Consider the following 13499-nt stretch of genomic DNA (forward strand, 5'->3'; position numbering starts at 1 on the left):
ACCCTATTTTGGAAAGTAGACATTCCAAGGTATTTAGTAAGAGGCATAGTGAGTTTTTTAAAGTTGTAATTTTTTCCCACAATCCTTTGCAAAATTAAAATTTTTTAAATTTATTTTTAACAAAATTGTCATATTAACTAGTTTATTTCTCTCACCAGGCATATGCATACTTGCAACTAAACAACAAAACACATTCTGCTACATATCCTGAGTATGGCGATACCACACATGTGAGACTTTTTCACAGCCTAGCCACATACAGAGACCCAACATGCAGGGAACACCGTCAGATGTTTTGGGGACATAATTTACACATCTAATTTCATGACAACCCATTACACTGTTGAAGGCCCTGTATTACCAGGACAATGGAAATGCCCTCAAAATTACTCCATTTTGGAAAGCAAACACCCCAACTTGTATTCTGTAAGGCATAATGAGTCTTTTGAACATGTTATTTTTTTCCACAAGTTTTTGGAAAATGTGGAAAGAAAATAAACGCATTTTTCTTACACAAAGTTGACAATTTATACAATATTTCTAACACATAGCATGTACATGGCAAAAATGACATCTTAAAATACATTCTGCTACTCCTCTTGAGTATGGTGTTACCACATGTGTGAGACTTTTACACAGCCTGGCCACATACAGAGGCCCAACATTCAAGTAGCACCTTCAGGCTTTCTATGAGCATAAATTACATTCTAATGTCATGACGACCTGTCACACTTTTGAAGGCCCTGGAGCACCAGAACAATGAAAGTGCCCACAAAATGACCCCATTTTGTAAAACAAACACCCTAACGTATATTCTACGAGGCATAGGAGCTCCTCCTTTTACCCCGGTGCTGACTCATGGGTTATCTTCTCCCACGGACGTCAAGTGTGTGCAGGACTACATCTGAGGCAGCAAGCGCTATGCTGGTGGGGTGGTGAGTCTGGTGGGGTCCCTACCTCTCTCTGCTGCAGGTTTTGGGGTATCCTGGTGATCCGGTGCCGTTACCGGCACGTGGTGGTGTCCCATAGCAGTGGTTGCTCTTGAAGTTGTGGGGCCCCTTCTTCCCCTATGGAGTCTCAGAAGCATGTTTTCCCACCTGACCCCCTCTCAGAGGCTGCAGGTCCCTCCGAGTCCCAGCCATCCATTGACGCACTGACGGCGGTCTTGGAGTCCTTTGTGTCCCGGGTGAAGGTGGCTCTTGGACGACGGACTAGCAAGAAGCGTCCCCCACCTTCCCCTGCTTTATCTGTCTCGTCAGACCCTGAATCTGATTTGGCCGCCATGGAAGGGGCCCTCCCTGCGGGGTTTGCGGCCACGCACCTGGATTTTTCGAACAGCGAGGGTGATTCCTCTGCACCGCTGGCTGCACATGAGAAGGCGCTGGTGGACGCACTGATTACATCTGTGCGGGAAACTTTAAAAATGGAGGATGCAGCCACGGCTGCGGCGGAGGTGCTGGTCCCTTTTGACAAGTTTATCTATAAAAAATGGGAACGTCCAAAATGTCCCTTTGTGGTCCCAAATCGCTTCGCTGTTCGATATCCCTTTGTGGAGAATCTTCTCAAGAAGTGGACAACTCCACCCATGGTGCATCCCCCGGTTTCTCAAAGCCACCATGATTCCGGATGAAGACTCCCCAGCTTTTAAAGGATCCGGCTGACAGGAAGGCGAAGTCTCTGAGCCACACTATTTTCACTATTGCGGGTTCAGTGCTTCGGCCGGTCTTAGCCATTGCCCTAGTGTCTCAAATGCTGAAGGAGTGGGCGAAGCTGTTGCGCCGCGATCTGGAGGGTGATCAGTTTCCTCCTGCCTTCACTGAATTGGCAGACCAGTTGGTCCAGAGGCTGCAGTTTGCCTGCGATGCCTCTTTGGACGCAACTCCCTTGCTTTCTAAGCTGTCTGTTTCAGTGGTGGTGTTTTGGCGTGTATTGTGGCTGAAGTGTTGGGCTGCAGTCCAGGCCTCTAAAAAAGCCCTAACTCATCTGCCTTTTCAAGGCGATCGTTTGGGGCCACTCTGGATGATATCATTAAGAGTGTCACAAGGGGAAAGAGTACCTTTCTTCCACAGTCTGAAAAGGGGAAGGAGCCACGTCGCAAGCGTGGTCCTTCCTTCTCGGCGCACAGAAAGTTTTTTGTCCCTTAGAGTCCACTGACAAGGGCTCAAAGTCTTTCAAGCCTCCCTCGGAAGGTTCCAAGCGACCCTGGTCGGGCAAACCGAGAGCGGGTTTCTCCAGACCCTCAGATAAGGCCCCTTGAAGGGGCGCCCTCTCCCGCATCCTGGGTAGGGTTCCTTCACTGGTTTCCAGGCCCGTGGACCTCTCTGATAAACACCATTTGGTCCATGAAGTGATTCTGTCTGGTTACTAGATCAAGTTCCAGACTTGCCCCCCAAGCAGATTTTCTCCTCCCAATCTGCGTCTGTCTCCGGACCGCTTGTTAGCCCTCCAGAATGCGGTACAAGACTTGTTGCTTCAGGGGGTGATTGTCCCGGTTCCGGTGTCGGAACGTTTCCAGGGCTGTTATGCAAATCTGTTTACGGTCCCCAAAAAAGAGGGTATGGTACGTCCAATTCTGGACCTCAAGGCCCTGTACCATTTTTTTCGGGTTCGGAAGTTCAGAATAGGGTCCATTTGCTCGGTGGTAGCATCCCTTCATCAGGGGGACTTTCTTGCCTCCATCAACATCAAGGATGCCTACCTGCACACTCGGACTTGTGCATGACACCAGCGATTCCTCCACTTTGTTGTGGGAGAGGAGCATTATCAGTTCGTGGCGTTACCCTTTGGTCTCGCCTCCGCTTTTCGGGTCTTCACAAAAGTGTTGGCCCCAGTTCTGGTGTTGCTGCGCCAGCGGGGAAGTGCTTTTCTGGGCTACCTGGGCGCCCTTTTTTGTGAACGGAGTCCCCTGCTACCCCGAGGGGCAACGTGGAGATTGCTATTCAGACTCTGGCAGATTTTGGGTGGCTGATAAAGTACCAGAAGTCGCTGATTCCAGCTCAGAAATTGGATTATCTGGGTCTGACTCTGGATTCCGCTCTGGCCAGTGTGTTCCTTCCGCTGGACAAACTCCAGAAGTTACAGGCGGCGACTCACTTACGGCTGTCCAGCAGGTGGGTCTCCCTACGGACTTGCATGCAGGTGCTGGGCCTGATGTTATCTACTTTCCAAGCGGTCCCGTTTGCTCAGGTCCATACGAGACCCCTGCAAAAAGCGATCCTGTTAAAATGGGACAAATGTCCAGGATCTCTGGAAATCAATTTCGGCTGAGCCAAGAAACCAAGGGGTCCCTGATCTGGTGGCTTCGTTCCCCGGCAGGGAAAATCCTTTCTCCCTCTGTACTGGACGGTGGTCACCGCCGATGCCAGTCAGTCTTCCAAGGTGGGGTGGTGTCCTGGGCCTTAGCTCTGCTCAGGGTCACTGGACGCTGGAGGAATCCAGGCTACCTATCAACATCTTGGAACTCCGGGCGATCAGACTTTGTCTGGATCATTGGACGGATCGACTACAGGGGCTCCTGGTATGGATCTAGTCAGACAATGCCATGGCGGTGGCCAATGTCAACCACCAGGGAGGAACAAGGAGTGTGTTAGCGGGCCTGGAAGTAGCCGGCATTCTCTCGTGGGCAGAGTGCTCCGTCCCGGCCATCTCCGCCGTCCACATTCCAGGGGTGGACAACTGGCAGGCGGATTACCTCAGTTGACAGGTGTTGGACCAAGAGGAGTGGTCCCTTCATCAGGATTGTTTCAACAGATATGCCTGCACTGGGGCACTCCAGAGGTAAATCTGTTGGCATCCCGGATGAACAGAAAGGTGCAGTGGTTTGTGGCCAGGTCTCGGGATCTTCTGGCGGACACCACAGACGCTCTGGTGGCCCGTGGGGCCAGTATCGTCTGATCTACGCCTTTCCTCCTCTCAAGCTTCTGCTGCGGCTGTTACGCAGGATCGAATTTGAAGGAATTCCGGTCATTCTAGTGGCTCCGGACTGGCCTCGTCGGTCCTGGTACGCCGACCTGGTGCGCCTGCCCGTAGACACCCCCTGGCGGCTGCCTCTCAGAGAGGATCTGCTATCCCAAGGGCCGATCTTCCACCCTGCTTTACCGTCGCTGGCTTTAACTGCCTGGCTGTTGAAAGCCAGGTGCTGAAGGATAGAGGCTTACCCGCGTCGGCGATTCAGCCACTACTCAAATCTAGGAAGTCTCCTCTCAGGAATCATATCATTGGACGTGGAAAGTGTACGTTTCATGGTGTGAGTCGGTTGGTGTTCACCCACGTTCCTTTTCGGTGGCTTGGATTTTGACTTTAACGGGGCGTTGAAAAGAATTTGACCTTGACCTTGAGATATACTATCAAGGGCCAGGTGTCAGCTTTGGCGGTTTTCTTTCACTGTCCCCTGGCTTCGCATTCCCTGGTGCGTACCTTCATTCAGGGGGTTCCACGTGACTCCACCGGTGCGATCCCCTTTACCACCGCGGGACTTGAATCTGGTGCTTTCGGTTCTACAGAAGCCTCCTTTTGAGAACATTCAAGAAATTCCCCTGCTCACTCTGTCCCAGAAGGTGGCCATCTTAACTTCTGCTTGCAGGGTGTCGGAATTGGCGGCGTTATCCTGTTGTACGCCCTACCTGGTGATTCACAAAGACAAGGTGGTTCTTCGTCCTTGTCCTTCCAAAGGTTGTTTCTGAATTCAATTTGAATGAGGACATTGTTGCCTTCCCTGTGTCCCAGGACGACACATCCGAAGGAATTTGTCTTGCATGCCCTGGATGTGGTTCAGGCGATCAGGGTGTATTTGATTGCTAATGAGTCCTTTCGGAGGTCAGACTCCCTATTCATGATCAGGGACGGGCCAAAGAAGGGGCTGTCTGCTTCCTCTGTGACCATTTCTAGATGGATCAGACAGATGGTGACTCAGGCCTATTCTGTCAGGGGTTGGGTTCCTCCCTTCCTGGTGAAGGCGCACTCTACTCGGGCTCTGAGTGCCTCCTGGTCTTTCCATCATCAGGCGTCAGTGACGCAAGTTTGCAAGGCGGCCATCTGGTCGTCGGTGCGCACTTTCACAAAATTTTACAAAGTGGATTTGCTGGCATCTGCGGATGCCTCATTTGGCCGCAAGGTTCTGCAGGCTGTGGTCTAGGGGGTCTATCCCTCTTGATTTGATTTCTTGCTGTTCAGGTTGGGCTCCAGTTGTTTTCCTGGAGCTCTGATTATCTGGTTGGCCTGTTATTTGTTGGCTGCCCCACCCCTCATGTTTGGCACTGCTTTGGGACATCCCTATGGTTCTGAATAAGGAAGCGCTGTGTCTGCCAATGAACGAAAGAGAAAATGTGATTTTTGACTTACTATAAAATCCATTTTTCTGAGTTCATTGACAGACACAGCATCCATCCCTCTAATGGAGTTTTAATGCTTCTGACACTGCTTGTTACAAAACTGAAGGCCTATAGCAGAGGGGGGGGGGAGTATACCACCTAGGACTGCCCATAGACGTAGCCAAGTCTTTTTTCTGCCTAGTGTCCTACTCCTGTAGGGGACGGTATAACCCTATGGTTCTGAATAAGGAAGCGCTGTGTCTGTCAATCAACTGAAATGGAGAAATGGATTTTACGGTAAGTCAAAAATCCCCCCCCTTTTTTTTTTTACTACACAAAGTTGTCCATCTATAAGATATTTCCAACACACAGCATGTACATCCCCAAAATACATTCTGCTATTCCACCTGAGTATGGCGATGCCACATGTGAGACTTTTACAGAGCCTGGCCACATACAAAGGCCCAACATGCAAAGAGCATCGTCAGGTGCTCTAGGGACATAAATTACACATCTAATTTCCTGACAACCTATCTTTTTTAAGGCCTTTCATATTTCTAACACATAGCATGTACATACCAAGAATTACACTCCAAAATAAATTCTACTGAGGAAAGGGTAGAAACAATATTACCTGTGGTTTTAGTAGTGCGGTTGTCCACAGAGGAGAGCATTGATCCAGGCAGCAGGCAGGGATGTGCTTAGCAACAACGAAAGCAATTATTGTTCAGGCAGCAAGCAGGAATATTGTCTATAGTCAGTACAGGGGTATTGTCAGCACAGCCAAAGCATTAGACCAGGCAGCAGGCAGAGACATGGTCAGCACAGCCAAAGTATAAGTCCTAGTACACTGTTACCTGCAGACACTCATTATTGTACCGCTCTCCAGCCCTTCATAAACATACTGCCTCTTGCTACAGCTAAATATTTCCATAGTACAGGTAGCAGGCAGAAGTGTGGTCAGTTCATGCGGCAGGCAATGGCTTGATGGCAGTAAGTCAGCAGCAGGCTGAGGACCTCGGTCAGGTAAGACCTGGGCACAGGGGTAGAGTCTTCTCCCACCCAAAGCTCTTTGAAGTCTCTGGTCTCCAGACCCTAATCCGAAAACTACAAAACCTAGAGAAAACGGTAGGCAGAAGCATGGTTCATAAAACAGGCCAGGGTCAGGGTCGTGGAAGGCAAAAACATGGGGGATCAACAATGCAAATGGAAGGCAGAGGCATAGTCGAAAAACAGGTCAGGGTCAATTCACGTGGAAGGCAGTGGCAAGGTTATTTGAGGAAGCAGGCAAAAAGTCAGCACAGATGTTGAAAATTGGGAAATGGTTAAAAATATGGGCTAATGTTTTAGGGATGTGTTAAAATGTCAGAAGCATTCTCCAATGTATAGGCCAGGTTGGGAGGGACACTGGGGCCAATGGTAGCTGGTATCTCTTCTAACTCCTCCTTTGCTGCATACACATCTTTTTTGGCGTCTTTGGCCTGCTTCAGATGGTGGAATGCTGTCCGGGAAGTGGTACTCATGAAGTCTGCTAGAGTGAAGGTTTTCAGGGGGGTTCTTTGCTGGTAGATGAGGGACGTGACTATTTCTTCTATGAATTTTAGGAAGGGGGTGGGTCTTTCCGTGGATTTGGTGTAGGTGATATAAGCATTGTAAATGGCCAAATGAATAAGATAAATCGCAACTTTCTTATACCAGAAATGGGACCTCCTTGTTGCCAAATAGGGCTGACGCATTTGATCATTGAAATCCCCCCCATGTAAAGATTATAATCTTGGACGCATGTAGGTTTTTGAATGGGACTAAAGGGAAGCCCCGTGTTAAGGGTGAGGCCTGTAAACAATTTGAATTCCTTCAAAATCAGATCTTTACACTCATACGGACGGGTATAGGATGAACTGGTGTTGTTGGCAATGTACTGCTGGGCAAATATATTTGTCTGCTCCACAATAAATTGAAGAAACAAATCCAACAAAAATAAAAATAATCAGAAAAATTGTCGATATTGACCTGCACACCTAGCGGTGCGGTGAAAGGCTTGCTGATCCCGAGTTGAAAGGCAGCCATGTTGGGTTGGCAAGAGCATCTGGGAGGTATGTAGTGGCCCTGACTCTTGGGGGGTTGACACTCCAGTGCTGATACTTTTGGGATTAGACACTCCATTGCTGGTACTTGGGGGATTTGACACTCCATTGCTGGTACTTGGGGGTGAGACTCCAGCGCTGGTACAGGGCCTAGGCATTTCTTCCTGGGGTCTATCACTGATGGCTGCCTGGTTTTTAGAGTGTTGTAAGCTTTTAGGAGGGACCCTTTCTTCCTCCAATTCGGTTGGCGATCCACTGCTTTTGATCGGTTCAAATGCTGAATCGGAATCTCACTGTGAGAACTCTTCGCTGCTCTCATCAGTCATGCTTAGGATCTGAAAAGCCTCCTTACTGCTGTAAACCCTTTTGGATATGGCTGGGACTGGTTGACTGCTGATGGTGGCTGTATGACGGGTACTCTGGTGATGGGTGGCTGTGTGACGGGTTCTATGGTGATGGGTGGCTGTGTGATGGGTACTCAGGTGATGGGCGGCTGTGTGACGGGTATTCTGGTGATGGTACTCATAGGCGATGTGCTACAGGTGCACTTCCCATGGTCACTGATGTGCGACAGGTGCACTGCTGGCAGTCACTGATGGGAGACAGGTGAACTTTATGGGCACTGATGTGGTGACTGATGGGTGACAGGTGCACTGGGGGGTAGCAGTAACACTACTGGCCACTGATGAGGACTGTAAACTGCTGATAGGGGGATGTGGCAGATTCTCTTTATTCAGGTGCTTGTGCAGTACACTGAGAGAAGACAGATCGGTAACTCATTGATCCCTGGCTCTTCTTTCCTCACACTGGAAACGCTGTGTGAGGGGAGAAGAACTGGTAACAGCCAGTTACCGGTCTGTGTTTACATTTGTGATTGGCTGTGAATGGATCACGGCTGATCACGTGATAATCAGCCATGGTCATTGGCTGTTTGCCACTGTCGGTGACAAGCTTTGTCCTGGGGACACGTTGGCACCAACATTGCCGCACTGTGAGCTCCAGATCACATGCCCTGTCTAAATGGGCCGTCAGAACGTCAGCCCCACTCTGCTATCATTTTACTATACGGCGAGCGAGAGGCGGTTAAAGCGGAGTTCCACCCATATAAGAGCAAAAGCTACAAAAAGTGTAGCTGCTGACTTTTATTAATCGGACACTCACCTGTCCCATGGTCCAGCGATGCGGGTGAACGAACCCCTGCTCCTCTCCCCATCATCTCTGCGGTTCTGGCATTGTCACAGCTGGGCACACACTGCGCATACATGAGCCGCGCTGCGCACTGTGACTGACCGGGCAATCATCTGGGACCTGTGACGTGTCCCAGATGATTGCCGAGAGGGAGGGGGGAGAGATGAACTTGCTTCCGGCGCCGCGGTACCCTGTGAAGAAATGGGAGCTGGATCCCTCTAAAAAGAGGGTATCCCCCCCAAATGTGGCATGTCAGGGGGTCACCTGCACTTAAAGCTGAAGTTTCATTTTTGGTTGGAACTCCGCTTTAAAGGGAAATGAGAGGTCTCAATAAAGAGGACCTGTCATGCTTATTTCTATTATAATTTACATTCCTTGTAATAGAAAAAAAGTGATAAAAAAAAATAAAGGGACTAGGGGTACAGCGAATGGAAATTTTGGTACCGAAAATGCAGGATGCACTTTGCCGAAAACCAAAACCGAAAATGAGTTTTTAAAATTTTTTTATATTTTTAGATATAATTGTATTATTTTCGACTTTTTAATTAATATAATCAATTTAAATTAATATGAATTTATTGTTGGCATTATTGGCACCTTTAGTGCAAGAAAAGCTCTAGAAAAATGCAGTCTGCAGTCTGACCATCTCTTGTATCATGTCTGCAAACTCTTACTTAAACTTAAACAAACTGCTAATAGTATTAGCTCAATTTTCATTTGGTGCACCCTTAGCAGACATGATACAAGAGATGATCAGAGACTGCAGACATGATACAAGAGATCAATGCGGCCTTACCAGTGTCCATCAAATGCAGCCTCACCAGTGCCTGTCAGATGCAGCCTTGCCAGTGCCTGTGGATGCAGCCCTACCAGTGCCTATGGATGCAGCCTCGCCAGTGCTTGTAGATGCAGCCTCGCCAGTGCCTTTGGGATGCAGCCTCGCCAGTGTCCGGATCAGAGCGGCGATCTCCCGCTGTATTATGGAGCTGGATTTGAATTGCCCAGGCCGCAGTAACAGTGTCCCCCTCTCCTGTGATCACTTCACACTGATTCAATTTCCCGGCATTGGATCAGTGTGCCGTCTATCCCAGGAAGCGGGACATTGTTACTGCGGCCCGGGCAATTCAGCTCCGTGACACACAGAGATCGTGGCTCTGTGAGAGGGAGGAGGGAGGACACTGAGCCACCAGGATGACACCCCCACAATGGGCATCACCCGGGGTGGACTCCGCCTCCTTTTCGGCTCCATTATCGGCACCTTTTTTTTTCTTTTAGCCAGATGACGAAAACACTGCTTTCGAACGATATGTTTAGGCGGCCAAAATTTCGATGCACCACTAAAAGGGACAGTGTCAAAATAAAAAGTTAAATAAATTAAAAAAAAAAACTTAAAGCGCCCCATCTCTCCGAGCTTGCGCGCAGAAGCGGATGCACAAGTTGCGCTCGCATATGTAAACTGTTTAAACCACACATGTGAGGTATTGCCGTGATCGTTAAAGCGAGAGCAATAATTCTAGAACAAGATCTCCTCTGTATCTCTAAACAGGTAACCTGTAAAAAATTTAAAGCGTTGCCTATGGAGATTTTTAAGTACCGTAGTTCCTTGCCATTCCACAGGTTTCTACATTTTTAAAGTATGACATGTTAGGTATCTATTTACTCAGAGTAACATCCTCTAAAACAATTGGGCTAACTTTACTGTTTTTTTAATTCATTAAATTTTATTTTTTCCCAAAAAAATTGCATTTAAAAGACCGCTGCACAAATACAGTGTTACATAAAATATTGAAACGACCGCCATTTTATTCTCTAGGGTCTAAAAATCTATATATGTTTGGGGGTTATAAGTAATTTTCTAGCAAAAAATACTGTTTTTTACTTGTAAACAACAAATGTCAGAAAAAATGCTTGGTCGTTAATTGGTTAAATTAACATAATTACTTGATCATTTATGATTCCAAATGCAACTTTTGGTATCCTATGAAGATTTAGGTGTGACAGCTGTTACCCATGTCTGCTGATAGAATGGAAGCTGTAATGTAAAATGTTTAATCTCTGACCATCTCTGTACTTTCTCATTTCTCATTGTTACCTTATCCTTTTTATAACTTCTTTTTTTCTAATGTGTAAAGTTTTGGGTTCAGGTTTTGCTGTTAGCTGACCCACTTTGTAGTTGTACTGACAAATGCAGTGTAATCTTGTTATTAAAGATAGTTCTAATATCAGTTTTGCAGACACTGGAAGTCTCTTTCCATTACTTTTAATTGTCCCCAGCATGTGATAAAAATGCGGCTGAACTCTGCTGACTAGTAATTTTAAAAGATTTTACTATATGGCATTCCTGGAAATGACTTTAGACAGATACTGAAACACAGTAAACACAAAGGGGCCATTTATAAAGCAAAAACTGGCTGTTTTTGCAGCTTTTTTTGGTGCCGTTATATATTAGTGTATTTTTGTATTGCACAATTTATAATCGTTGGTTCAGCATTTTTGTTAACAGCAAAGGTTATTGTAGACTGTGATGATGATCAAGCGTGTAGAAACAATGCCACCACCAAAGAGTTGTTTTCAAACGCTTTGTGTATAAACATGCACAGTCAGGTCTCCTGAGGATTGTATGTTTATGCAATGGTGGCAGGAATGGAAGTATACAAGAGACTGCTGGCTTATCTTGAAAGTGTATCCTGAAAGTAATAACATTAGGGGAAACATGCAGCTGTGGATCCATGTGAGTGCATCAGTGGTTAGCGTGCTCTCATAAAAAAGCATTTTAACGAACTACTAATAAACAGGATGAGCATTATCTTAGTTTGCAAACAAATGCAGGTTTGGTGATATGTCTAGTGTCTATAAAACATATATGTATGAAAGTACCTCAATGCTGTGTATATCATTTTATCAGGAACAAGTGGATCTCCAGTTAAGCTTCTATCAAACTTATTTGGGCTGGGATTTCCCAAAGAGTGGCAGTTATATCAATACCATGTGGATTACAAGCCTTCCATTGCCTCAATTAGAATGAAAGTGGCTTTGCTCTATACTCATAAAGAAGTTATCGGTGAAGGCCGTGCATTCGATGGAGCCATGCTTTACCTGTCTCGTAAGCTCCAAAATAAGGTAATGATTCTGATCACTAGCTTTCTTTCTTTTTCCCCATGTATGTACAAACACATATACAAATGCCTAGGGCATTATGAAAAAATTGGTTCATAAGGAGAATTTGCTCTTTTGTTTTAGCTATATTTTGATATCAAACTACAAACTCCACCAAAAACTTAAAACATTTTTTTTCCTAGAAAAGAGTTAAAGTATAATTTCAGCCAGATTTTTTGGGGGGGACAATTGTCATTTTCACCTTTTCCTCTACTAATTAATGTGAGGCCCCTTTCACACGATAGGCCGGCTCACTTCTGCCTGTCCCTTTTTCAGGTGGATCCGAGCGTGCCACCGATCGACTTCTATGGGCAGGCAGATGTCAGCATAGATGTGTCCGCTGACACCCGCCTGCCATCCAATCCGACAAGATCCCCTCAAAACAGACGGATGGCGATACATTCGCCATCGGTCCAGTGGATCAGATCGGAATGAAAATGGACAAGCTGTCCGTTTTCATCCGATCTCCCCATAGAGAACAGCAGGGCTCCGAGAGGTCCGTCCCTAGTGAGCAGAGATGGACATGTCATCCGCCTGCTCAGCGGGGATCAACGGATCGATCCCCCGGTGAGCTAGCGGAGTCCGTCCAACGGATCCGCTCTGTGTGAACCCAGCCTAAGGTTGAGAGATTACCCTCACACAGTCACGTAAGAATAGTAAAGAGCTGACATGGTTTTTGGCCTTCCCATACCCTAAAAAAAACAAAATTTGGCTGAATATTTAAAAAAAAAAAAAAAAATTTGGCTGAATATTTTAACCATTTCAGCCCCAGAAGGATTTACCCCCTTAATGACCAGGCCATTTTTTGCGATACGGCACTACGCCGCTTTAACTGACAATTATGGAGTCGTGCGATGTACCCAAACAAAATTGATGTCCTTTTTTTCCCACAAATAGAGCTTTCTTTTGGGGGTATTTGATCACCTCTGTGGTTTTTATTTTTTGCGTTATCAACAAAAAAGGACCGCCAATTTAAAAAAAAAAAACAATATTTTTTACTTTCTGCTCTAATACATATCCAAAAAAAAAATATATATATATATATAAAAAAAAAAAAAAATGGCAATAAGCGTATATTGATTGATTTGTGCAAAAGTTATAGCGTCTACAAGATAAGAAATAGATTTATGGACTTTTATTTTTATATTTTTATGTTTTTACTGGTAATGGCGGTGATCTGCAATTTTTAGCAGGACTGCAACAAATCTGACCCCAAGTGACCCCAGGGGGTGATCAGGGGGTTAACTGTGTTCCCTGGGTGTGTTCTAAGTGTGTGGGCGATGGGCTCACTGGGACAACACACAGATTGCTGTTCCTAATCACTAGGAACAGCAGCTCTCCATGTTGTCCCATCAGAATGGGGATCCGCCCTGTTTACATAGGCAAATCTCCGTTCTGCCTCTCTGTGGAGTGATCGCAGGTGATGTGCGGACACCGAGTCCGCCAGACCTGCGCGCGTGCGCTCCCGCAGTATCTATTACACAAAACGAAGTACAGCTTCGTTTTGCGCAATAGAGTCGACCTGGCACAGTATATGTACTGTGGCTGGTCGGCATGTGGTTAAACTATTTTCAATACCTTGATTTTCTTTGCTGATTTAAATTGATCACAGTTTAATCAGAAATATGATTGTTTGTAATATTACATTATAAAATCCCATACATTTTTTCAGATACTATTGCATGTATCAAAATTGTTGGATTACAGAATAAATTCTATCTTCATGATACATTACAGGAGACATGCAAATTATTCATAGACC

At 46.3% G+C, this 13499-nt stretch overlaps 1 protein-coding gene across 1 annotated transcript in view; it reads left to right on the plus strand.

Annotated features, from left to right (window-relative positions):
- The window catches only part of PIWIL4 (piwi like RNA-mediated gene silencing 4), a 400590-nt gene that overhangs the window by 69848 nt on the left and 317243 nt on the right, over nucleotides 1-13499 (plus strand). Inside the window, exon 3 of the mRNA XM_073612470.1 lies at nucleotides 11487-11701. Coding sequence (XP_073468571.1) covers nucleotides 11487-11701 — 215 coding nt within the window. The remainder of the gene's footprint in view (nucleotides 1-11486; nucleotides 11702-13499) is intronic.

The sequence above is a fragment of the Aquarana catesbeiana genome, linkage group LG02, assembly GCF_042186555.1.
Source record: "Aquarana catesbeiana isolate 2022-GZ linkage group LG02, ASM4218655v1, whole genome shotgun sequence".
NCBI classification, from domain to species: Eukaryota; Metazoa; Chordata; class Amphibia; order Anura; family Ranidae; genus Aquarana; species Aquarana catesbeiana.